Source organism: Eurosta solidaginis, chromosome 1 (genome assembly GCF_040869045.1).
Source record: "Eurosta solidaginis isolate ZX-2024a chromosome 1, ASM4086904v1, whole genome shotgun sequence".
Taxonomy (NCBI): Eukaryota; Metazoa; Arthropoda; class Insecta; order Diptera; family Tephritidae; genus Eurosta; species Eurosta solidaginis.
The window spans coordinates 76,467,811-76,495,700 of NC_090319.1; the positions used below are offsets into that span (position 1 = coordinate 76,467,811).

General features: G+C 37.7%; 1 protein-coding gene across 3 annotated transcripts in view; it reads right to left on the reverse strand.

The window, feature by feature from the left end:
- loco (locomotion defects) overlaps nt 1-27,890 on the reverse strand; it is a 418,869-nt gene that overhangs the window by 6,902 nt on the left and 384,077 nt on the right. For all 3 annotated transcript variants that reach the window (XM_067758422.1, XM_067758429.1, XM_067758424.1), the window contains 2 exons: nt 3,066-4,013; nt 19-1,020 (listed from right to left, as the gene is read on the reverse strand). In XM_067758422.1, the coding sequence (XP_067614523.1) occupies nt 19-1,020; nt 3,066-4,013 (1,950 nt within the window). The remainder of the gene's footprint in view (nt 1-18; nt 1,021-3,065; nt 4,014-27,890) is intronic.

Consider the following 27,890-nt stretch of genomic DNA (forward strand, 5'->3'; position numbering starts at 1 on the left):
ATCTCTCAAGAAACTCACCTTAAGTGAAGTCAGGTCATTCGTTTTGCAGTTGGTAGTTGTCAATTGCTGTGTTTTTTCGGCACTTGCAGCTTCCACTTTGCCTTGCATCAACTCAGTGAACACTTTATTCGTAATCTCATCTAAGGCGCTCTGCATGGGATGCGATTTCAGCACACTATTTCCATTGGCATTGTGGAGTGTAATGACTCCAGCATTCGCTGGCTTAATTTGGCTGGGAAAGGAGACACTCTTTGTTGTAGTGGACGATTTGGGAACCTTTGCTGCACAACCATTGCCATTTTGATAATCTGAGCTTTGTACTAGCGGCGGCGGCTTTAACCACACGGCCTGTAAACGTTGTCCATCAGCATATGTGACTGTGAGGGACAAATCGACTGGCTCTTGCGTTTCACGTATCACTACCTGCACCGCTTCATAGTCATAGTTGTATTTATGCAGAATAGGACGTACAACTTCATGTAATTGCTTTTTTGGTTTACTTTTTACAGAAATAACTTTACGATCAGGCAAATCCAATTTAAAGGAAACGCGTTGTTCGATAAGCACATCCTTACCCACCAATGTTTGGGACGAAGTCTGCAAATCAATCGATTTGGTAGTACCTTTAGCCACCACATCGTAATATTGGTAAGTAAGACCACGTTTCTCCAGTAATCGTTCCACCAGCTGAACCACTGTTTCGTTGGCGCGCACCTGCACCATTGTTGTAGAAGCATCGGTTAGGATGACGCGACAGGTGCCTGGTAGTATGGAAGCACCTGGCAGACCATCGAATGAGGAAAGCGATGAACGCGAACTGTGTATATCGCTTTGTGAATTATGTGCGGCTGCGACTTTGAGTGAATGACTGGATAGCAGCGCTAGCTTGCTGGTTGAGTGTTTATTCTCACTGGCGAGTTCGGCAGCATCACGTGGCGCCTTACTGCTGCTCGTCTTACGATGCCAAGGTAGCAAGCTTTTGCGACAGCGATCCTCTGCGTTGCTAGCAGACTTTTTGAGCTAAAGCGAAGAAGAAATAAAATACAATTAGAGCTTTGTAAGGGTTACTATATAGAAACGGATGATTCAATCTAAGAGATAAATTATAAAAAAATGTCGATAAGGTTGAGTGAAAATGTATATGGCTGTCTCTCTAAGGAGGTTAAACTGGGTATAGCACAGTCTTTCTTATGCAGTTTTGAAGAAATGGTGGTCGTTTCCTTGTTAGTCTTAAAAAGCAGAGTAGAACCGTTGGAATTCCGAGTCCGGTTCGCAGGCGTTTCACAGTCCAGAATATGTTAGACCGCGGGTTCCAATATATGATTGACGGCAGAACATTGGCCTACCGTCAAAATCGTCTACACGAACGAAAGAATTTGCGAGAAATTGAGGTTTGAGGTTGAGTCGGCTGAAACCTATCTGTCAAATATCATCATATGTAACTCGAAAATAGTGAATGGAGTTCCAAAGCATTGGAATGCCGTTTCTCCATACCCCAACAACTAGGAAAACCGTGTGAAAAATGCCAGATAAGAGAAATGAAAAATGTTCATATAACTGTATTTCTGTCACAGCGTCTGAAAGATCACAGTAAATCGCAGTGACAGCTTGGAAGCGACTGACTGACTGCATCGGCGTCTGCGTCTCGTTGATTTCGATTATTCGTATTGTGAAAAAAGATTTAGATTCTCTTGCTCCTCTATCACTGTTCATTGACAGATCATGTTGTTGTTGGATCTGTATACTCATCAGTTAGCCTTCATTATATCAGTCACAGATCCAAGTCGTCACTGCTTAAAAGTTGCTCTTGTACATGTATACACAAAAGCCCTCATAAGGACTATGCTGCCCCGTCCTGCTTTGAAGAGAAAATCATGTGAGTTTTAGGCAGCGAATCGCCTTCCGGGTCTATAAATACACTTTAATTTCCAAAGGTGTTAAAGGAGCTCTAAGGAAACGATAAAGAGGAAAATTCTTGAATAGCTTAAACCAAGTAGCCACAGCTGATGTAAAGGACGTGATGCCATTTAATAGGCTTTCTGGTTCATTCGAGTATGGAAAATAATAAGCTTGTGGCATCACAGTCGGTCTCTAAGGGACTAGCCTATTTGTGACTCGAAGCTCTTACCTTGCCTACATTCACCATTTTTTGCGGTGCACCAGTTTCTCCTAGTATGTTTGTTGGGCGAAATTAAGCAAAGAACTTCGATGATTAAAGTCAGAGCCATGCGTCATACTCTTTCTAGTTATGTTGCTTTAAGAACGCCTCCATAAAAAAGTCTACCGGATCACTACAGGAGAGGTTGCCTAAATTTTGAGATATTGTTTGAGTGGCACCACAAATTTTCTCGTAAGTTTTGGGGAGTGTTGCCGCAGTGAATATCCTTTACCGGGTACTACTGCCTTGGATACTATCCCGACTTCGGTGCGAGGGTTTTGACATGACTATCTAACCTTCAAGATCATCCCAAGTTCTTTCGTAAGGAATTTTAAAGATACCTGAAACTCGATGTTGTTGTTGTAGCGATAAAGACACTTCCCGAAGGTTTGATGGTCTATTGCCGGATATAGATCCGTTAGGTTCCGGTAATAAGCAGCATTAACGTACAGGCCCGATCATCTCGGGGGCGATTAAATATGACCACATTGAATCTTTTAGGACATCCCTTCCCCCACCATCTATACACATGGAACTTGGGGTGGCCAGAATCTCGGCTGCTAAAGAAACAGGATTCGCCACGGGACGTTGAGGTTGACAATTGGGTTGGAGAAGCTATAAATTGCGCTGGCAACCCCTTGAATCATCTGGGTATTCTAGTTGCCTCTTACGACAGGCATACCTTCCGCGGGTTTATTCTAAGCCGCTAACCAGCTGGGGTTAGGTCACATCTATCGTAGGCAAGGTTAGCACCGGGATTAATGGGGGCTTATGGAAATAATTTGATGTAATGAATTAAAAGGGCTTGGTGTTTGTAATCCTGCGTTAAAATTTTCTCGCTCCCCAAAAACCTGTTACCCTTTATTAGAGGAGTGAAATTGAATTCATCAATTGAAAGTGTACTCACCTTAGACGTAGTAGCGTTCACTTGAGCCGCGTGATGCGCTGGCGTTCTCAGCAACTCATCTAAATCCTCCGCCTTGTAGGGTAAAGGTTGCCGTTTCTCTTCCGCCTCCAGACAACTCTTATACATGTCGGAACGTATAAAACGTTGATAGCTGTCGAATTTCATTAAATTGAATATTTGTTTTTGTGCTGGCGCAAAAATATCCGGTTCGGCAGTTTGCAATTTTTCTTGTGTCAAATTACGCGCCTGTGAGTCAACATTTACAGGTTCTAAGGCGCCATTCGCTAAATGTTTCGAAAAGATGGCTATTGCTTGTGCAACACGTTCAGTACTGCTTTCCAAGGCACGAAAGCGCTCACAAGCGGTCCAAAAATAAATATTCTCACCGGAGAATTCCTTTTTCAGGAATTCACCGAATGTGTGCATACCAGCGGGATCATCTAAGAGCTTTTCAAATGCTGTACCCCAGGCAGCGACACCTGTGACACTGTTCTCTATTGTTGGCGGTGTAGTTTTAACTGTAGGCAACTTCAAGTGACTGCTTCCATTGTTGTTGTTGTTGTTGTTATTACCACCATTAGTCGTTGTATTTGATAACGCAGTCTGTGGTGCCGTTTTTATTTGAGCAGCATTCGCATTTCTTGCTGCAACCAAAGCAGCCGCTGCTGTTGCTATCTGATGTTGACTGCGTGCTTGTTTGAGCTCATCATGATAGCCGCTGCCTGCGCCACCGTGATGCATTGATTTGATGTAGACGTCATTGTCGGATGCGGTCATCGATGAAGCGAGACGCACTAATGGACTGAGATGCTGATGCTGACCGGATTGTTGTTGTAATTGCGTCTGCTGATGATGATGGGGGCTGTGTTTGTCGGTGCGTGGTGTGCGAAAGGACGATTGACCCCAGGCGCGACGAAATGGTGAGGCATTGGTGGGGAGGTTGGGATTCTGAAAGAGAGAGAGCGAAATATGCCGGTTATTATTTTGGTATAAAAAATATATAAGATTCTTATGCGGAGCGATGCTAATAAATAGAACCTAACTAAAATATATGGCCAGCGTGTTATAGAGGTCGTGCGAGGGCCTACAACACCGAAGGTATCAGATTTGAGTCAGGGGAAAAGCATCATCACAATATTATAGAATATTTTTCTCTAATGGGGTTGGTCCAAGCCAGGTGTTCGGGCAGATCTCCGTGTATATTTTCTGGCTTGTTTCAATCAGGTTAGTTACGCTAAAAGGGTTGCCACCTTCTCGGATAGCCAAGCGATTATTTGCGCTACCGGATCAACCGCGAAAACTTCCCTGCAGTTTCAAACATTTTGTGATCTTCATTCAATGAAATACTACCTTCATTATTTTTAAGATGTGCTGAAACTTCGGGACCTACGTGACGTCGTGACTTTTGTCAATTAATGCGTACAGCTCCAACAGTTCGTGGATAACCTCAATGAGTCCAACCTCCTCATATTGGAATCCCATCGTACAACAACCCGTCATAACCTTAGTCACCTGGGATAAAAGAGCTTTGGTAAAGGTATAAGTGGGGTAGATCGTCTACCGTCCACTTCACTCTGGACAAGTCTCGCTACCCAGCAAAAGGTAGTGTCTGCACAGCGTTTACATTGCTGACTCGCAGCCCATCTGTAGAAGAGCAGTCTAGTGCAACTAGTGCAGTGGTTAGTGCAACTTCGAATTTCCTACAACTGTGTGGCAGCTGCATGCATATTTCTATGCCACGAGATCGGGATGATACTAATCTAGAAAGAGTTCGAGGCAATTAAAATCGAGTCCTGGCACTCTCACCTCATTCTAGATTGTATACCTATTGAGCTGAGGGCTCTAATTACTAATTGGCAGCTCGGGTCAACGTTTAATTCCTTATCGTGGCAGCACTGGAAAGCATCCCACTTACTGTCTCATTTGGGTTCTGCTCACGGCACTCCTTGAGTCGCTCACAGAAAACCACCTGCCAACCTTTTCATTAAACTTCGACCCATCACTGAACCAGTTTACCAGTCCAGTGCCTTAAATGGGTTCCTTTTTCTGGGAAATGATGTTTGAGCCAGCAAACGGGGTAGTTACCAGTAGAAGCCCTTAGTGCCGCAGCACCGGAGTCACTTTGAAACTTTGATCCCGGTTGGAAACGGTTCATAGAGTAATTAGAACTGTGAAAATTTAACGACATAGCTTAGGTCTATTAATATATATAACATATCCAAAAACTAAAATGGCGTATTTTTTCTGTTTTTTTTTTAAGCTTTAAGTAAATGCATCTCTTTATATTTTGATATCATGGTAATTTTGAGCTGTGATAACTACGGAATGGCTCAACCGATTTTCAAGATCTTGGTACCACTGTAAAGGTATTCTAATGGGCATCGAAATCGTACACTGATAAAGTTTTTATTACACTGAAAAGCATTTTTTTTGTTTTTAAATGCTTGATCTTTGTATTTTTTCCAAGTTTAGTTTTTAAAAAACTTAAAAAAATGGTTTTTCAGCGAAATAAAAATTTTTACAGTATACGTTTTCGAAATCCTATTTGAATACCTATCTAATGGTACCAAGATCTTTAAAATCGGTTCAGCCATTCTGTAGTTATCACAGCTCAAAAGTACCATAATATCAAAAATAAAGAGATGCATTTACTTAAAACTTAAAAAAAAAACAGAAAAAATACGCCATTTTAGTTTTTGGATATGTTATATATATAATGAATATACTTTTATAAAAAAATGAATGACACCAAAATTTATATGGGATACCTTTGACCATGGCATTACAACTGGATTTTTAAAGACCACCCTAATGTTTATAGTTGGTATGTATAAAAAATTCATATTAAAATAATCTCATCAATCTTATAGCAATGAACCATTATCGACTAAGAACCAGATAAACTTTTGAACCTTGGGAGTACGTGATTAAATGATGCCGCTGAATATGAGTCAATAATAAATAACGAAGTAAGTACAATGGGAAAATAGGCATGTGGTAATCGTACAGAATTATATTTAACTATTTTTGATGTGTTAACACTTTTGCCCGCGGTAGGGGGAAATTCAGCATATGATTTTGTAAACCACAATATACACTTGAACATTATCCACTTTAAATAACTATGTTTGTTATTTATGTGAAATATCTTTTTATACTTTTCTTTGATATTCTTTTTTGATGTATAAACATGTAAGGACGGGACTGTCTTCGGCTGTGCCTTTCATGAATGGGGCGGGCTGAACAATAATAATCTTATCCCTTTCGTAATCTCCAAATAATCGGCTGCATAAGATAAGAAATATATAGTGAACAGATGTACATACTTAAACGATTATTAAGATAAATATAAAATAAACAAGTAAGGAAGGCTAAGTTCGGGTGTAACCGAACATTACATACTCAGCTGAGAGCTTTGGAGACAGAATAAGGGAACATCACCATGTAGGAAAATGAACCTAGGGTAACCCTGGAATGTGTTTGTATGATATTGGTATCAAATGGAAGGTATTAAAGAGTATTTTAAAAGGGAGTGGGCCATAGTTCTATAGGTGGACGCCTTTTCGAGATATCGCCATAAGGGTGGACCAGGGGTGACTCTAGAATGTGTTTGAACGATATGGGTATCAAATGAAAGATATTAATTAGGGTTTTAAAAGGGAGTGATCTTTAGTTGTACATGTGAAGGCGTTTTCGAGATATCGACCAAAATGTGGACCAGGGTGACCCAGAACATCATCTGTCGGGTACCGCTTTTATATTTATATATAGGTAATACCACGAACAGTATTCCTGCCAAGATTCCAAGGGCTTTTGATTTCGCCCTGCAGAACTTTTTCATTTTATTCTACTTAATATGGGAGGTGTCGCACCCATTTTACAAAATTTTTCTGAAGTTATAATTTGCGTCAATAAACCAATCGAATTACAATGTTTCATCCCTTTTTTCATAGTTGGTATAGAATTATGGCATTTTTTTTTTAAATTTTTTCAAAATTTTCGATATCGAAAAAGTGGGCGTATTCATAGTCGGATTTCGGCCATTTTTACACCAATACAAAGTGAGTTCAGATAAGTACGTGAACTGAGTTTGGTAAAGATATATCGATTTTTGCTCAAGTAATCGTGTTAAGGGCCGAGCGGAAGGACAGACGGTCGACTGTGTATAAAAACTGGCGTGACTTCAACCGATTTCGTCCATTTGCACAGAAAACAGTTATCTTTATAGAAGCTATGCCCTTACCAAATTGCACAAGGATTGGTAAATTTTTGTTCGACTTGTGGCATTAATAGTATTCTAGACAAATTAAATGAAAAAAGGGCGGAGCCACGCCCATTTTGAAATTTTTATTTGATTTTGTATTTTGTTGAGCCATATCATTATTGGAATTGATTGTTGACGTAATTTACTTATATACTGTAAAGATATTACATTTTTTGTTAAAATTTGACTTTCAGCAATTTTTTTTTAAGTGGGCGTGGTCGTCATCCGATGTTGCTAATTTTTATTTAGTACAGATATAGTAATAGGAGTAAGGTTCCTGCCAAATTTCATCATGATATCTTCAAGGAATGCCAAATTATAGCATGCAAAACTTTTAAATTACCTTCTTTTGAAAGTGGGCGGTGCCACGCCCATTGTCCAAAAATTTTACTAATTTTCTATTCTGCGTCATAAGATCAACCCACCTACCAAGTTTCATAGCTTTATCCGTCTTTGGTAATGAATTAGGGCTCTTTATCGGTTTTTCGAAATTTTCGATATCGAAAAAGTGGGCGTGGTTATAGTCCGATTTCGTTCATTTTAAATAGCGATCTGAGATGAGTGCCCAGGAACTTACGTACCAAATTTCATTAAGATAAAAAGCAAAAAAAAAAAATGTAAGGCGCGATAACCTCCGAAGAGATCTAAGGCCGAGCTTCTCTTCCAATTTGCGTCGTGCTCCTTTCATTAAGATACCTCAAACTTTACTCAAGTTATCGTGTTTACGGACGGACGGACGGACATGGCTAAATAAATTTCTTTTTTCGCCCAGATCATTTTGATATATAGAAGTCTATATCTATCTCGATTAGGTTATGCCGTTACGGATTGCCGTTATGCAAACAAAGTTAATATACTCTGTGAGCTCTGCTCAGCTGAGTATAAAAAATAGGTAGATACTTTGTGTGAGGATGCAAAGTTTCACGTTTTTTGTGGTCTGCATGTAAAAAATATGGCTACGAATCACGTATTTCAACAATATATGACGTAAACGTAAGTATTTGATGAAATTTGAAGCTTCTAGAAAAAGGGGCAAAAATGGCAGTTTATATGGGGTATATTATATATATATACCACCGATATAGACAACAATATATGCTATATACGTAAGCATTCGTTGAAATTTGATGCCTCTAGCTCTTAAAATGGGGCAGTAATTACGAAAAGTTTCTTATCTGAACAATCGATTGTATGAGATATATACTATATACACCACCGATCTCTATGATTTTTTCAGTCAACAATATCTGCAATACGAGTATACGAAAGCATAGGGTGAAGTTTAAAGCTTCAATCTGATATGACAAAAAGCCTCTTTTTCTGAAAAATCGGTTGTATGGAGGATATATGGTATAGTGGTCAGATCCGGCCGGTTCCGACAAATGTCTAATCGGACACCTAAATACACCCGCTCACCAAATTTTATTAAGATATCTCAAAAATTGAGGGACTAGTTTGCATACAAACAGACAGACGGACATGGCTAAATCAACTCAGTTCTTCATCCTGATTATTTCGGTATACTTAATGGTGGGTCTGTTTATTTTCTCTTAAGGACTTACAATTTTGAGATTCGTGACAAAGTGTATATACCATTTCATTATCATGAAAGGTATAAAAATATTCATTGAAAATATTTGTAATTAGTAAATCAACTTTTAAATATTAAAATAAAATATTAAATAAGCAAAGGAGGAAGCTTTAAAACATTAGGTGTGGTGGCGATTCAAGTTCAATGTCATCCCTGAAAAAAAGTTTTGCACAAATTTTAACCGACACAGGTATCGAATTTCCACCTACTGCTACGCTATCCTAACTCAAACGTATGACCGCTGATATAGTTGGCGTTTCAGTTTCCAATTACATTCCTCCCGCTGGCGTGTCTTCCATTGATGTTACAACTGCTGATGTTTCTGCCGTTACTACAATTGTGATCGTACCGCTGCCGTTAATGCCATTTCCGTTAATACTTGTGCCGCTGGTAACTCTAATAATGATGTATCCACTGCTAATGTACGTGATATGAGCCACTTTGTGAGTCCAAAATTATAGGATTTGCACATCATCTTAGAAATTATGCAGCCCCGCGCTTCTGTCCACGCCTTTCCTGCTTGATGCAAATCCTGCCTACTTTTGATTTCTCCCAAACGGTTTGGGACGTTTACCGTCGATTCAGCGAGTGCTGCACCCTCCTTTGACAACTGATCGGCCTTTTTGTAACCTTCTATCCTCTTATGACCGGGAACCCAATACAGATGTATGTTCCGGCCTGAGCGAACTTTTTCCAATGGTTCATTGCATTCCAGGACACTTCTTGATGAAGTACTGTGTTATATCATTGCCTTAATTGCCGTGTGAGTATCAATATATGAATATTTTTGCGCGACTGTAGCTTAAGCACGCTTCCTTTAGAATTTCTGCTGGTTTGTTTTCGGCTATTTATCAAAAAGATGTATATACTGTCGACACTGAATGTAACTGCACAAACTTCCTTTGCTTCATAGAGCTGTGTGCTTATACTTCCTGCAACAAAGTTGAGTCGATATTTGGATCTCGTAGTAACCAGGACACTATGCTATGCTTGTCGTCGATCATGATGTAATCCATTTGATATCGTGTTCTTCGATCAGGAGACTGCCATGTATGTAGCTAAATGAATCTTTTAATGCTGGAACCTGGTACTGTAGATGATCATAATTCGAGCCTTGGCAAAGTCAATCAACATCAACCAGTGGAGAGAAAATATATCGTAGAAGCTAAATTTTCCAACTGTATGGCCAAATATGCCTTCCTTTCGCATCCTGCACTGAAGTTTACACGCAATGATTTAATGTAAGCCTCCGCAGTTATTGTATATCTCTCATTGTTTATCATTAAAGGAGTCCTCAAGAGACTCTTTACTACTACGTGACAATTTCACGTCGCCCATTTTGATCAGTCTCTGGACTCCATATCCCTTGAATAGGACTTTCCTAGGTATCGCCGTTTTACTGAGCATTCCGCACAGAAATTTTTCTATGATACCCTTTTCGACCTGTTGACTTCACGTTTGAAGATTCTTCTACAGGTCTCTATATTCGTCTTAGCACTTATCGCTTTTCGTAACTTTTGCCAGCTTAAAAATCTTCTTTTACCTGCCCTATAAGAAGACTCAGCTTCTTACTCCACCAAGGTGGCTTTGCTATTCCATGTTCCTCTATGGTCGAAATTTCTTTATTTTGTCCAAATTTTCCCTCTACACACTTATGGATGGTGTGAGCTTTTCACTTCTCTACCTTCTTTAGGGAGTGATATATGCTTTGTCTAAAAAGGGTGACTTTTCAAGGACCCTCCGTTCATACAATCAATACCGTGATATTATGCTTAGATCACATTACTTAAGGTTGCCTCGAGATATGCAGGAACGCTACCACTGCTTTCCACTTGTAGAATTATCTGTAGTAAATATAAAAAAAAACCAACTCAGTTTTACAATCCGTACCGTCCCCTCCGCATGCGCTGTGGTGCGCAATTGCATCTGCGCCTTTGGCAAGCCGCCCTTTATACCCCTCCTAGTTTACCAGCTTTTTGAACTGCCCTCCTGGGGCTTCCACGTTATGAGCCAGGTAGCAGAATAAAGGATGGTGCCGCTTTATTGCTACTCCCGGTAGGTCTTTAGTGCTCAAGTTCGATAGCATACACGAGGATAGGTGGTTCCTTATCATGACTTGAGCTCTAGCCCTGACACGACAAATTCGCATGTGCTGAAACTAGAAACCTTTCCTCAAAAAGATAGCCATGGCCGTATTAGCACCATATCTAACCAATCCTCCTGCTCGGCGCCACTTCACTGTCTTATCTTTAAAATTGCGTCATTCAGTTGTTTGGCTTAGTTCTAGTAATCCTCAACAAAGCACCTGCTTTCTCTTAAGAACTGCCAAAAAATCATACGCCTAGAAATCTGAGCCTTCTGAGTTTGTTTGCTGTTCTGGATATCGGCAGAGAAAACGATGCATCGACTCTTCTTCTTCCTGACAGCTTCTACAGAGGGAGCTTGATGTTTTGCATCGATGTAATAGAGCACTGACTTGGTAAGTTCTTTCACTGCAGATTTGTTCAGCTTGAGCCCATAACCAATTTATTCCCTTCAATATTGTTGTGTCCAGGGACCCAGTAAAAGGAGGCACTGAGATGCCTTATAGATGCCAGCGAGGCTTGACACCTCCGTACGCAATTCAGCTTTATCACGTTGGATCCTTATGCCTTTAAATCGGCCTTGACAGTACTATCTTAGTGCAATCTGGCTGCATTTTTAAGTATACACCTCCTCCTGGAAGACCCTGCATGAGTCAAGAAATCTTTCCTTTATCCCCAGATGCTTTGAATACAGTCCAGCTCCAGTTCCATTTTCCATTTCCGAGCATTTTGTGAAGATTGCAATGCCCCTACCACCATCCATGCTTTCTTCCCATTTCTCCCTTATCTTATGTTCTGTACCACCGAGAGGTGATATGGTCGGTTTCGGACGTAGGGTCAGTTATTTAATCGTCCTCCTGCTATATCATCTAATATCGTCGCGAATTCTCTTAGCCGTAGATCTCCTTTCACGGACAATCCCTGCACGAACACTTCTTGAGGCATACATTGCAAAATTATGTTTAACCCTTCCTGAGGTGCACTGTTCACTGTGCCTGCTATTCCTAAGCGTTCCAATAGGATTGGGCGAGATTAATAGAAGGCGAGATCTGCAAATGATCGCCCAAGCCCACTATAGGTGCAGTAAATTTTTGTGTGAAAGTGCCCAATTAAAATTTCAATCCCTTTATTGATAAAATATACAAAAGATTTATAAAACTTTTAAAAAAGACATTTCCATATAAATTTCCTATATGGGCTCTATAAACCTAAGTAATACAATTTTACTTTATCAAAATAACAAATTCAAGGTTTTTATGCATATTCTATAGAAATGAAATGCGCGCTAATTTGGGTAAATATTTTGCTATACTTTTTCATAGAAAATTTCCTTGTAGTTGTTTTTATATACATATTTGCACAGGTGAATTGTGCCATTGAATTGAATACGCTTATGTGGGTTGGTATGATTGGTAAGATTGTCGGTTTTTTTTTTTTTTGAATAAATAAAAACAGAAAAGCACAAAGGGTAAACGTTATTAATTTTATCTCTTTCTAAATTGCTAATAGATATGTTCTATTTTATACCGCCACAGAACCAGAGTTGGAAGCAGCCCACTAAGTTTTGAGCAGCAATACTGCTCGATGTGAAGCGAGCTGACATAATCAAGATCCTGGGTTAAGAGTTAATGAGACGTTAATTTGTTGTGGACTTGTACGTCTGTTCATCTTTCACATATTCGTAAAATTTAATGATTTCTGTAGCATTTTCACAAAGGAGGGTTAATGAAATAATTAGCTAAGTTTTCTACTTAAAGCTCTTATTGAACCCAATGTTTCATACAAAATTCAAATTCTTAATTGTCTCATTATTGCTCTTAGGCACTCGCCTAATGGAGTCAAAAATCTAAACGGTTTTGCTTGGTGTTTTGGATTTTATTTTTAATGTTACAAATGACCAAATAAAATTGTTTAATTTCCATAAATTACACAAAAAATAATAAAACACCAAAAAAAATTGAAAATTTTATTTTTGCTGCATTTGAAACATCTATGAATAACCAGTTGCGCACGCATTTTGTTTTGATTGACTTTAATCTTAAAGAGGAAACGGCTGCTTTTTATTTTAAATATTTTCTTGAAAAAGGCGTATTGACTATGTGTGAAAAGGAAAAATTTATTTTTATTTTTTATGATTTGTAGGCTAGTCTGATCTAATTTATGCTGGTACAAATAAAACGATTAATTCACCTTACGCCCGACGTTTCGCTGAATACTCCAGCATCCTCAGGGGCAACACTATTTATTTTCAAATTAAATAAACAAACCAAAAATTGTCTATGTTGAAAAGCTCATACATATAAATTAACACAGTAGTTTTAAAGTAAACAAAATGTTCCACGCCACTGACTGCGACCATTTTGCTCTAAACAATTTGTTGTGCTCTGGAACGTGGTATAATTCTGAAACAACTTGTAGCGACAGGTGTTTTCCAATTGAAAGAGTTAAAGTCTTCCTCGCCTGAAGTCCCACATGCGATCCACAATTCGCTATTTTTATAGTCTGAGGAAGATATGTTCAAACGCAACGCTTAGAACAATCTACTACGCGTTGGTTCACTCAAAGCTACAATATGGCATATGCTGTGGGTATTTACACAGCCTTGTCTCTGATAACTATAACTTGAGGCAAAACTCACTCGGACTTGTTGCTGTTCCCACTTCTCGTACTACTCATTTTAATAACTTCTTTACTATCGTTTCTTATAAAGTCTTCAATAAGATACTTGCGTCTATGCGTGTCATTAGGAATTTGCGAGTTTTTAAAAAATGTTAAATCATTTTTATTAGAGCTGTCACACGACATCAAAACTATGCTGAACCCTGTCACTTAGTTAATTGAAACCAAAATTGTTATTTTTAATGATTTATTTTTTTCATTAGTTAACTCATTGAACTTATGGCTTATCTCTACTTTCACCCCACACATATCGTACATGTTCATTAATCTTAATTTGTGATGGCATTCAACATTAAAATTGCATAACATTTTACTGAATGCCTTACTTTTCTTTCATTTATTACTAATATTATTAATTTAAGTTCCTATTTTATACATATACTAGCAGACCCGGCAGACGTTGTTCTGCCCTAAATTTGGCCTACCTGCGTACATTTTAAAAAGCTTTTTCCGTCTAACTCTGCCCTCCCCCTCTTCACTTTTTCCTAATCCTTTTATGCACTCCTCCCTCCGTCTTTTTCGCTTCATCTATCTCCATCTTCGTCTCATTCTATCTCTCTCTCAGTCTATCTCTTTTGTTCCAGTCCCAGTCCCACTCCGAGTCTCAGTCCCAGTCCTAGTCCTAATCCCAGTCCCAGTCCGTCTCTGGTCGGAAAAAAGGATCGTAAACACTAATATAGGCAAATTTATATACCAAATTTCAGGCAAATCGAATAGGACGTATGTAAATAGGTATGTGGGTATTATTAATTCATGTCTCGTATTTCGGCTTCGCATGCATATTTATCAGTTTTGCCAGGTTGATGCGACTAAATCGAATATCACAATGAAAATCACTTTAGAGCTCTCAGCAACAGCTTTCATTTGATATCCATATTACCCACACATTCTAGGGGTATCGGGGTCCACGTTTTGGCCTATATCTCGAGACCCTAGTCACCCAGCGGTATAATATATTACTCTGTACTAAATCACTCATCAACAGATTTCATTTGATATCCATAATGTATAACCACTGTCTAGGCATTCACCGGCCCACGTTTTGGATTATATCTCGAGACCCTAGTCACCCAGGGGCATTTGTTATCCATATTCTATAAACACATTCTAGGGGTACCCTGGTCAACGTTTGAACAAAATCGACTGACGCATCTCTTCAAATACCGACCAACTAACACACATTTTAGCCTTTCCTTTTATATATATAGATTTTTATTTTTCACACTTCACTATAATATTAAAACGAAATGCAGATATTCATTGATTTTGAAGTTCGGCTTAAAAATTGCACATGGAACAACTAAGGACTCTCCTGAATTAAAAAAAAATGTCTTAGTACTTAGGCCCCCTCAGACACCCCGCTCCGGTGTAATCCCCCCTCCCCCCCCCCCCCCCCCCCTCCTCCCCCTATCGACGGGCCTGGTGATGTGCTATACTTGATATCATTCGCTATATAATATCAAATATCAATATCAAACTACACACGGGGTGCAAAACAAATTCCAAATTGGTTCAGTAGCTTAGGAGTCCATCGCGGACAAACATAGTGACATGTGATTTTTATATATAAAGATGTAAAAAAACTTTTTGGACCGGGTTGGAACCAGACACTCTCTTGCAAAAACATCCAAAATATTCATATTTAAAAAGTAAAAAGATTATGGGTAGTGGGTAATAAAGTTGGTTTATTTGTACCTATGTAATATATGTACTCAATTTCTTTATTCCAACAGAAAATACTGGAATTTTATTTAATAAAATAATTAGTTTTTTCCTTTTCATACAGGGCCACTTGCTTCATTGACGAACATCCGTAAGCAGCCCCCAAAAAATAGTACGCTTTTTACAAGAAAATATTCAAAATAAATAGCAGCTGTTTCCACTTAAGGATTAAAGTCAATCAAAACAAAATGCATCTTATGTTTCAAATGCAGCAAAAACAAAATTTTGAATTTTTTTGGTTTTATTATTTTTTGTGTATATTATGGAAATTAAACAATTTTATTTTGTCATTTGTAACATTAAAAATAAAATCCAAAACACCAAGCAAAACCGTCCAGATATTTGACTCCATTAGGCCTAAGAGCAATAATGAGACAATTAAGAATTCGTATTTTGTATGGAACATTGGGTTTAATAAGAGCTTTAATGAAGAACACTTAGCTAATTATTTCATTAACCCTCTGTGTGAAAATGCTATAGAAATCACCAAATTTTACGAATATGTGAAAGATGAACAGACGTTTAAGTCCACAAGAAATTAACGTGTCATTAACACTTAACCCAGGATCTTGATTATGTCATCTCGCTTCACATCGAGCAGTATCGCTGCTCAAAACTTAGTGCACTGCTTCCATCTCTGGGTTTGTGGCGGTATAGAATAGAACATATCTATTAACAATTTGGAAAGAGATAAAACTAATTACGTGTATCCTTCGTACTTTTCTGTATTTATTTATTTAAAAAAAAAAACATCTTACCAATCATATTAACCCACATAGCCGTTCTCAATTCGATAGCACAATTTAACTGTGACAGTATATGTATAAACAAACAGTTACAAAGAAATTTTGTTTTGAACAAGCAAGTATTTAAGTATTTTCATTGTGCTAAGTTCTTGAAATCCATTGCTTATTTTTTAGTCACATGACAGACCCGAGATGTATAAATAGCGCCCACAAAATTTATCTTGCTTTAATTAATACTTAACAAGTGTCGTGGAAAGTTTTAAACTAATATGAATTTAAACAATAACTTCACGCTTCTTTTCGTTGTGCTAAGCTGCATAATGGCCTACACGAATGCGCAATTTCGTGTTAGTCCTGGCAGATCTGTACCTATAACGGAGAGACCATTTTTAGTGGCAATATTTAAAAAGAAAAATTATATATGCGTTGGTTCATTGCTTACTGTGGAATACGTGCTTACAGCTCTTAAGTGCGTGTTGAGACAATCTTTAGATGAGATCACCGTTAAAGCCGGTGTTACCAAATTATCCGACACGGGGAAAGTTGGCTATCCTAGTCGTTTTATTTATTTACAATCGGGGATCTTCTACGATTTGGAACCAGGTATAATTGAATTGCAAACACCCTTTACCAAGAGCGATACAGTGAACACAATAAAACTTTGCGGTACGGAATTAGCCGAGGACTCAGAAATGGAAATTAGTGGATGGGGCACAAAAAGTATCACGGAATGTCCTGATGAACTTCGAACTACAGTCACGAAAGTAGCATCAAGTAGTGAATGTGAAAGTTTATATTTCAAAGTGCGTGTGGCTCCAATACGCGATCCGCTTTGTGTTAAAGACCCCGAAAATGGTGCGGGATATGGAGATTCTGGAGCACCGGGCGTTGTGAATGGAGAAGTTTGTGCAATTGCAATAGAGGTTTTTGGTAAGGGTTTGCCGCCAGTGTATTTAGATTTATCTAAGGGTAGTGATGCTCAAAGTTATATACGTTTAAGGACGAGATGTGAATAAGTAGTGTTGTTATAAATAAAATGCTGACTTATACTTATGTATGTAATACTTCTCAATTAACAGTACAGACAGGATACACTCGCAAACATCAGAGTGCTGCTATATTTCTGTTCTAATGTTCTCGTTTTTGTTTTCGATAAGGAAATGTATCTAAATTATAATTTTTTACTGTCAAATTTTAACTGCTACAATCACAATACTTTGATTGTGAACATTGTGAATACAGACAACTGAAAAATCCTGTAAAAAATGCTGACAGAGCAGTCAGGCGGCCAGAGTTGCAATAAAATGTATCGAACTTTACACGCGAATGACAGAATAATGGATGATTAATACCAAGGTTGTAAATAAACGCATTGACAGAAAATGTGCTCGTGCTGCCATTGCATTTATTTCTAACCATTTTTTTATCTTTTGAATTACTTGCACTAATTTGATGTTATATTAACTACAAAATTCAACCTTTTCCGTAAAAATATGATAAATAAAATGATACTAATATGAGTTTGCCGGGGATTGCCCGTATCGCTTTAAATGTATGAAAACATTTATTTCAAGCAATTTTTAATTTTATAATTTACTTAATAATTTGGGAAAAATTTAAACAACGTGACATCAGGACGGACAAGGCGACATCTGTTTCGATTATACCTTGTAAATCTCTTCAAAGCCTTTTCTCCCGGGAGTGGGAGTCGAACCCGCACTCCTACGATAGTTGAAATGGTAAACTGTAAACAGAAAGCTAAAGTATTTGGTCGCATGTTTTATGAGAGAAATGCTTCGGTAGTAGGAATACATCAGCCCAAAATCAGAAAATAAAAGTATAAATTGAGCGAAGAAATGCACTGCAGTCTGATAAAAGCAGGGACGGAAAATAATAATTTTTTTTTTCGGAGTCGAAAAAGTCCTGGTCAAAAAAATGTCCTATGTGAAAATGTTCGAGTTCCCAGGTATCCCTATAGAAATAGCATGTCGAATCATGCATCTTTTTTATTTTTCGAACTTTTTCCATTCTATCGGACTCAAAAAATAAAAGTCTGAAAATAATTTTTATCTTGATCCAAATATATTATTTAAAGTCCAAAATTAATAGTTTGCAAGGAATTATATTATAAAAGGAATACAAGTTTCAGCCCCTGGATAAAAGCTTTTTTTGCAATGTGTCAGCTACATTCATACACATGTAAGTTCCGTCACAATTTTTAGCCAAAGTCCTTCACCTGTGATTTCCACGTATAAACTATTATAAGATCGTAAGACATTTGGCAAATAGTTAGATAATATGAAACAAATGAACTTAATCGAGTTTTAACTTCATTTAATGTATATTTAAATGCCGAAATTACACAGTGCTACAAAAAAAATATCTGAAGCACGTTTGTAGCGACCTAGTGTTCGTCGTAGGTCTTGATTAGTACATCAAGATACCGTGTTTCAAAATTTTCTAACACCCCGAAAGTTTCAAGTTATTGTTGAAAAACTGTTTTTCTTGATGGAAAAATGACGGAGTAACTAATTTTGGAATGCGTGAGGTACAAGAAAAACAGTTTTTTAACAATAACTTGAAAATTTCGGGGTGTTAGAAAATTTTGAAACACGGCATCTTGATCTACTCATCAAGACCTACAACGGACACTAGGTCGCTATTAAAGTGCAAAATCAGTGTAGCACAGTGTTATTGTTAAAGTCGACTTTATTATCGCAATTAATTTGGACCAATTATTTAACTCTATATACTAAATGGTTTCATTACGATTGCGGTGGGCTAAAAATCATTTCAAAGAACATGTATACTCTTATTTGCACGGTCCAAAGCTGTTAACATTACGCTCAGGTAACCCAGCTTCTTCAATGCAATTGTGAATGAATTAATTGTACGTTTTGCAACGTTTTTTTGACAAATTTGAAAATGTGCCAAATAAATTCAGACAAAATAAATTAAAAAAAAAATTTTGTTTGCTTTAATTGGAAAGTTCTAAAAAAATATATATGCATATTAAAAGCACTTGTGCACGCGGTTCTCATATTTAGTTGTATTTTTCTTTCAGTTTCAAAATCATTGTGTATTCATACAAGTGGCGCATGTCTGAAAAAAGGTCACAATAGCAAACAGCTGCGCTCACCTGATTGCGCAGTCACATTTTTAACAGAGTTGCAATTATTAGTAGGAAAAATTTAGTTTATTGGTATGTAAAATAAAAAAAAATTCGGCGGTCCATTATAAAGCTACCATAAAAAACTAATTAAAAAAAAATTTTAAGTTAAACGGGTTTCATTGAAAACAATACTTACACGAAGTAATAATAATACTAAAAGCTAGAAAATAATAAGGTAGGTCCTAAGTACTAGTCATCACACTCCTCATCAATCTAGGACGTTGATAAGACAATTAAATAAAAGCGTTGGGCGCGTCAAATTTCTAAAAATGTGAGGCGCAGCATGACCTTATTAAGGTTCACTTGGGCTTATATATGACTATCAATACAAATTTGACGTGTCCAACGCTTTTATTTAATTGTCTGATCAACGCCCTAGATTGATGAGGAGTGTGATGACCAGTATTTGGACCTACTTAATTATTTTCTAGCTTTTAGTATTATTATTACTTCATCTAAGTATTGTTTTCAATAAAACCGTTTAACTGAACATTTTTTTTTAATTATTTTATTTTCAAGTTTTTAGTTTATTTAATTGCCTATTATTTCTCATTCTTTTTAGTTCATTTAGAGACTCATTATTACAAGGACTCTTTCCTGACAATTTGTTACAATCTAAGTCCTCAATACATAATCCTTCCAAAGACTTTACTCGACTCTGCGTCACGTATGCTTGTCCCTCCTCCAACTCCAAAATATTTGGATGTCACTTCTACCGGACTGTATGTAATATTTGTCCCAAATATGAGCCAAATCGGACCACCAATACGATTATTTTGAATATCTCGGTCTCTGCGCCACCTAGCGCCGATTTTTTTCATAGATCGCTTTCTATCCTTGTATGTATTATGTGTTCAAATATGAGCCAAATCGGAATATTATTGTTCTACTATTAATTCTGAGTAAAACTAGACCTTATTTATTGGAAAATGGTAAAAATTGACGAAGTTACAACTCTTTTTCTAAAACAAGAATTTCAACCTTTTTACCACCCACTGTAAAGCAGCAACGTATGGTTGACATGCTTGGTCGACCGGCCGACCGGCCAGCGGTAAAACTGCATGATATCACCTCATTATATTATTTTTATTGATTCCATTGTTCTTTGTATACAGAAAAATTAAACTTTTTCAAAATAGATTCGAGTTAGAAATGTTTGCTTGATCTTTTTCGTTTAAATGACGAATCATCAGTTTCACGTATAAGTGACCAGCAGTAATTAGCTAACATCCTCACTTGGTTCTTTCCTGCAAACCGTCTTTCAATCGTCAATATCTCTTGATGAAAACGTTCTCCTTGTTCGTCGCTAAATTGACCGAGATTGTCTGGGAAAAATTCCAAATGGGAGTGCAAAAAATGAATTTTTATAGACATGTTGTCCCATTTCTCCATACGCTTTCAAAAATTTATGGACCACTTCAACATAGTTAGCACTTCTTACGTTTCCAAGACAGTTTTTTTATAAAGAAATAAAACTAAGCCATGCTCATTTCTCCACTTGGTTCAATTTTTCAACGAAAACTTCATCTACCATAAGCTTACGAATTTGTGGTCCAACGAAAATGCCTGCAATTCATTATCGTAATAAATACATTTGGATAATACTTTTTTTTAAATAGTAAAGGGAGGAGAACCTTTATAAGTACCTTCTTTAATCTTGACATCGCTCAATTTAGGGAAAACTAATTTCAGATGTAGGAAGGCCTCACAGTCTTTGTGAAGTCTTTTGACAAATTGTTTCATATAGCCCAGTTTCAAATGCAGTGGCGGTAAAATGATGTCGTCAGCCTTTACTAAGGGAACGTTGAGAACGTTTTTCCTGCCTAGTTGGAAAAATTGTCTCGATGGCCAATCTTTATACATATAATGATTTTTGGCATTACTGTCCCATTCACAAAAGTAACATGGATTTTTGGTGGTGGAATTGTCAGGACTTTAATATCCGAAAAATCTTCCAGTGATACTTATTGTAATTAATTAATCGAAGAATCTTCTCCATTGTTTGGTATGTTTCTTTCATATCAGTGGCGTATGCTACGGGAACAGATGGTAGCTGATTGTTGTTGTGCAACAATACTGCTTTCAAGCCTATGATATTAGTGAATTGGGAATTAATTTTCGAATGATACTTACTTGATTTTTGTTCTCTCACATACACAAAATAATAGATACTCACTTTTGAAAGAACCGTCAAGAAACAATCGCCAATCTTGCGGGCAATGCTCGTGATCGAGTGCGGCGAACAATTTATCCACATCAACGCAACACACCAGATTATTGTCGGTATCATCAGTATCGAAAACTCGTTCAAACGATGTTAGGTCTTTATCCCGGCCAAGTGTAACTTTGAAGTCATTTTCTACCAAATTACACTGCTTCAATCGAGAGGCCAACTTCTGTTTGCCTTGTAGACAATTCCAAATCCCGCACAAGATCACAAAAGTCCTGATAGGTCACAAAATGATGTTCCGTTCCTCTTGTCCCAGTTGGAATATACGGTTGGTCAATTCGCTCGTTGGAAAATTGAGGGCTGGATTCAGAAACACTTTCTGGTTTTCTGTCCACAGTCGCCTCATCCGGTTTTTCTCTCAGGATTGGTTTTTAAACAGACAGTACATCAGCATATCTTATGCAGTGACGAGATTTATAGCGCTAACCATCGATATTTGTTTGGCAGAAGTAGCAATCATTGGGCTTGGGATATGTTTGATAATGCCAAGCCATAGGAGCCACAAATGGTAAACCCAGGTCATTATGTTTACCGGATTTCCATTGTTTGAGGTGCATAGAGCACGTCAAACGTACAACCTCGGGTTCAAGCCAAGCACTTTCCACGTAGGAGCATTTGAAAAAAAGGTTGAACGCTTCAATCACTGCCTTATTTTTTCTCAGCTCTACGCGATGTTGTCTATCGACAAATAAACCGCAAGCATAACAAAAGTTGTTGCGTTTATCACACATCTTACCTTATTATGTAATTACTTATATTCAAACCTAGAACGCATTAAACTTTACTAGATAAACAATGTCTGCTAGGTCGCTTGATACCTTACCTTTACACAAGTTAAGCTAGTCGTGTTGCTTATTAAGTATTACTTAAGCGAAACACTTAACTCTTTATTTTACTTAAAAACTTAATTTATTTAAACTTTAAACTTAAGAATTGACTTTGTATCTGCTTAACATCCGAAAAAGAAGTAACCTTTAAAGTTCCGTTTAGGGCAATGATACCTTTGGCATCAATGGAATCACTTGTTGCTGTTGTTGTGCTGAAAAGGTCGCTATCATGAGGTGATATCATGCAGTGTTACCGCTGGCCGGTCGACCGGTAAACCAAGCATGTCAACCATACGTTGCTGCTATGCAGTGGGTGGTAAAAAGGTTGAAATTATTGTTTTCGAAAAAGCGTTGTAACTTCGTCAATTTTTAAAATTTTTCAATAAATAAGGTCTAGTTTTATTCAGAATTAATAGTAGAACAAGATTATTTGTTGTAATTAAAGCATGTTTTTCGAATTGCCCAAAAAAATGGCGTCAAACTCGAAAAAACGAAAAAATTTTACGAACATTTCAGATTTAAGTGAAAAAATTTCTTCTTATACCTTATAAACGAACAAACTGCTGTTTATATATTAAGAATACCATTATTTAACTTTCCGAAACCGTTGGAAAAATTGAGATCGGTTCAAAATAGCCCCTCTAGGAACTTTTATGTGCGGACAAGCATGGAATAACGGTTTTTTAACAATAAAAAAAAAATTTGAGGGTATAGCGGATTTTTCAAATACCGTTTCGTGTTACACTTGATTAGATAAACAATCTTAGGCCAATTGATGAGTGTATTTACTTGTTTTTTTTTGTAGGACTGTGTTATTATTTATGCAGAGCCGGTTCGAGTAAATGAACGAAATTTGTTTAATATACCTAAAAAACCTGAACCATTTGACACAATTCATATTGATCATTTTGGTCCTATACCTTCAATTCAATCTAAACGGAAACACTTGTTAGTCGTGATTGATGCTTTTACAAAATTCGTTAAACTTTATCCGACAAATTCAACAAGTACCAAAGACGTTAATGCTGCTTTATATAAATATTTTATTTATTATAGTCGTACAAGACGCATTGTAAGCGACAGAGGTACATGTTTTACGTCATTGGATTTTGAAAACTTTTTATTAAAGCGAAACATATTACATACTAAAGTAGCTACCGCCTCTCCACAAGCAAATGGGCAAGTGGAGCGAGTAAATAGAGTTTTGAAAACTATGTTAGGTAAACTTAGTCATCCACTTAACCATGCAGATTGGTCCAACAAACTTCTCCAAGTGGAATATGCCATTAATAATTCTGTTCACAGTACTACGGGAAATTCTCCTAGTCAACTTTTATTCGGCGTAGAACAGAGGGGTGAAATAGTGGATGAGTTCACAGAGTACTTAGATAATAGAATAAATGTTAATGAAACGCGTGATCTGGAACACATTAGGTTAAATTCATTTGAAGCTTTAAGAACTACAGGAATATAATTTAAACTATTTCTTAAAAAAACTGTGAGGGCAAAAGAATATGAAATGGGAGATTTCGTAGTCATAAGAAATGTAGATTCGGTTGTGGGAACAAACAAAAAACTCATACCGAGGTTTAAAGGCCCTTACGTAATACATAAGATTTTAGGAAATGATAGATATTGTAATGAATGTTAGCAGCACTGAGCGATGCTATCGTCTCTAAGCCGATGCTAAGCAGTGACTTGATGCACATCAATAATTCAATCATTATGTATCAACATAAACGAATCAATAATTGCGTCTACACATATGTACGTATACGAGCAGCGGAGAAGCCATTCACAAACACATGCATATATCTTATCTGCATTGCTCACAAGAGAGGGCAATAATTTGTTGCCAGTATTGCTCAAATGAGATGTTATAAACGTAGTTGTGGCTGGCGATTTTGTAGCTGAAACTAACTAGTAAGTTCTGGAATGGAAAAGCCTGGAAGTATGCAATGAGAAATCAAAAAGTATAAAAGGCGCGACAGTAGTGGCGAAGAGGAGTTTCATTTGAGCTATCAATCAGTTTGGTTATTAAGCCAGCTAGTTGCAAAGTATAAGTGTTATTGTGAAGTACTTTAATAAAGGCCATTTTTCCATTATTCAATATTGGAGTTATTTATTCAACAGTTCAGGACAGTGTGGACGAGTATGTCTTTTATCCTGATGGGGACGAGACAACAACAAAAATTGAAGAGAAAAACGAAACATCGCAGACAGTTGCAAGCACAGACTTGAACATGATTTTGCCTGCAATATCTGCTCAAACATCGAGAATATCATCACAGATGGAATCCCAAGAGACACGAATAACATCTAAGATTGAAGCACATGAAACGCGTATCTCAGAAATGTCGACACAGATTACATCCAAGATGGAAACTCAACTGGAAGAACAGAAGACATATATGGCATCCCAACTAAAATCGCAGGAGACACGCATAACATCCAAAATGGAAGAACAAGAGCAGCGCTTATCATTGCAGGTGGCACAAATGTCTTCACAGTTAGAAGCACAGGAAGCAAGGGTAACATCAAAGCTGGAAGCGCAGGATGCAAAAATCGCTCAATTTCAGGCAGAGGTCGATGATTTGAAGGGTCGTATATAGCAGTTACAACTAAATAGCCCAGCTGTTTCAGGGAGTAATCCAAAGCTAAAAACACCATCCTTTGACGGGTCTGTTCCTTTCCAGGTCTTTAAGCTACAGTATTACATATTAAAGTCGTTCAATTGGAAAACCAGAGAGGAACTATTGCGTTACACGGAGAGAGCTGTTGGCATTGGTAGAGTGCATTAAACATTTCCACAAATACTCTACGACCAGCGATTCCGCGTCAGGACAGACCACGCAGCGTTGAAATGGCTTCTGCAGTTCCGTAATCCGGAAGGACAATTGGCACGGTGGATCGAGCGACTACAAAGCTATGACTTTTCCATTGAGCATCGAAAAGGTAGTACGCATGGAAATGCTGATGCAATGTCACGAAGACCATGTAGTTTCGAATGCAAGCACTGTTCAAAGGCCGAGGCTAAAGAATATATTATAGATGTCCGGCTAATGACTATAACATGTACAGATGAATGGGACAAGGAACAGCTAAGAAAGTGTCAGCTAGAAGATACAGATCTGTCACGTGTTATGCAAGGGCTCGAACGAAACGAAAGACCAAACAGAGAAGAGATGTCAGCAGAGAGTCCCATTGCGAAGTCATATTGGGCACAGTGGAACAGTTTAGAATTGATATCCGGTCGCCTTCATCGAGTATGGGAGAGTGAGGATGGTAAATGCAAGAAGAAACTGATAGTTGTTCCCACAAAGAGGATTCCTGACGTGCTCAGCGAGCTGCATAATGGTCCAAGTGGAGGTCATCTTGGAATCACGAAGACGCTCGAGAAAATTAAGCAGAGATTATATTGGGTTGGTTGCCGTCAGTCGGTCACCGAGTGGATTGCCAACTGCGAGGTTTGCAACAGAGCGAAAGGGCCCAAAACACGAAGTCATGGCCAGATGAAGCGGTATATTTCAGGTGCACCATTTGAAAGGATCGCCATGGATGTCGCAGGTCCATTTCCTACTAGCAACCACGGAAACAAATACGTACTGGTGGTTATGGATTATTTCAGTAAATGGCCAGAGGTATACCCAATCCCAAACCAAGAAGCATAAACAGTAGCAGAAGTGATTACAAACGAATGGTTTGCAAGGTATGGTGTACCAATGGAGATATATTCTGACCAAGGCATGAACTTTGAATCAGCTGTGTTCCAAGAAATGTGCAAGAAGTTGGGCATTCGAAAAACACGGACAACTGCATTACATCCTCAGTCCGATGGTATGGTGGAACGTTTCAATACAACATTGGAAGAGCATTTAAGGAAAGTAGTAGACAAGTACTATAAGGAGTGGGATACCCGCATACCATTATTCTTGATGGCTTACCGATAAACAGTGCATGAAACCACGGGCCAAACACCTGCAAAAGTAATTTTTGGCAATGACCTTCGACTGCCAGTTGATTTGAGGTTTGGGATAGATGCCGATGCGGAAAGAAATGTCAAGAAATCCACTAGTGTCTTGGAAGAAGAGCTGAGAGAAATACACGATCTTGTAAGGCAAAGAGCAAAGATTATGAGTGACAAGATGAAAGCGAGGTATGATAAAGCAATTAATTCGGAAGGGTTTCAGGAAGGAGATTTGGTGCTGTTATACAACCCACAACGAAAAAAACAAAGTTGTAAACGGATTAACGATGTAGTTTACCGCATACAAACCATTGGCAAACCACGAACCAAAATGAAAGTGGTTCATTTGGAAAGGCTGACAGCGAGAGATTTGTCTGATCGGGACGATCAGACATAGGTGGAGGGCAGTATAACGAATGTTAGCAGCACTGAGCGATGCTATCGTCTCTAAGGCGATGCTAAGCAGTGACTTGATGCACATCAATAATTCAATCATTATGTATCTACATAAACGAATCAATAATTGCGTCTACACATATGTACGTATACGAGCAGCGGAGAAGCAATGCACAAACGTATGCATATATCTTATCTGAATTGCTCACAAGAGAGGGCAATAATTTGTGCCAGTATTGCTCAAATGAGAAGTTATAAACGTAGTTGTGGCTGGCGATTTTGTAGCTGAAACTAACTAGTAAGTTCTGCAATGGAAAAGCCTGGAAGTATGCAATGAGAAATCAAAAAGTATAAAAGGCGCGACAGTAGTGGCGAAGAGGAGTTTCATTTGAGCTATCAATCAGTTTGGTTATTAAGTCAGCTAGTTGCAAAGTGTTATTGTGAAGTACTTTAATAAAGGCCATTTTCCATTATTCAATGTTGGAGTTATTTATTCAACAGTTTAGTGATTCGAACTTAGCAGAAGGGAAAGTAAGAGGATTTGCAAGTAAATTCGTTACAATATGTATGTGGTGCGAGACGTAGAAAACTGCCAATTGACTCAATTATCGTATGATGGCGTTGTTGAACCTAATAAAATGAGAAAGTGGCTTGGCATTAATAGTAATGGTGTCGTTTTTGCTGAAGAATTAAATGAGCTATGAAATATTAGCTTTTATCGGATTGTTATCCCAATTATAATTAACTGTTTATATATAAAGAATTTTAAAATGTGTAAATAGTTTTAAAATATTTTTTTAACTTAATTTAGTTTTTAAGTTATATGACCGGGACGGTCTTAAGTCAGGTTGGCCGAGTTGTAAACCACAATATATAATTGAACATTATCAACTTTTAAATAACTATGTTTGTAATTTATGTGAAACTAGCAGACCAGGCAGACGTTGCTCTGCCCTAAATTTGGCCTATCTGCATACATTTTAATAAGCTTTTTCCGTCTAACTCTGCCCTACCCCTCTACACTTTTTCCTAATCTTTTTATTCACTCCTCCCTCCGTCTTTTTCGCTTCATCTCCATCTTCGTCTCATTCTATCTCTTTCTCAGTATCCTTCTCTCTTTTCTCTTCTCTCAAGTTTTTCTCCTCCT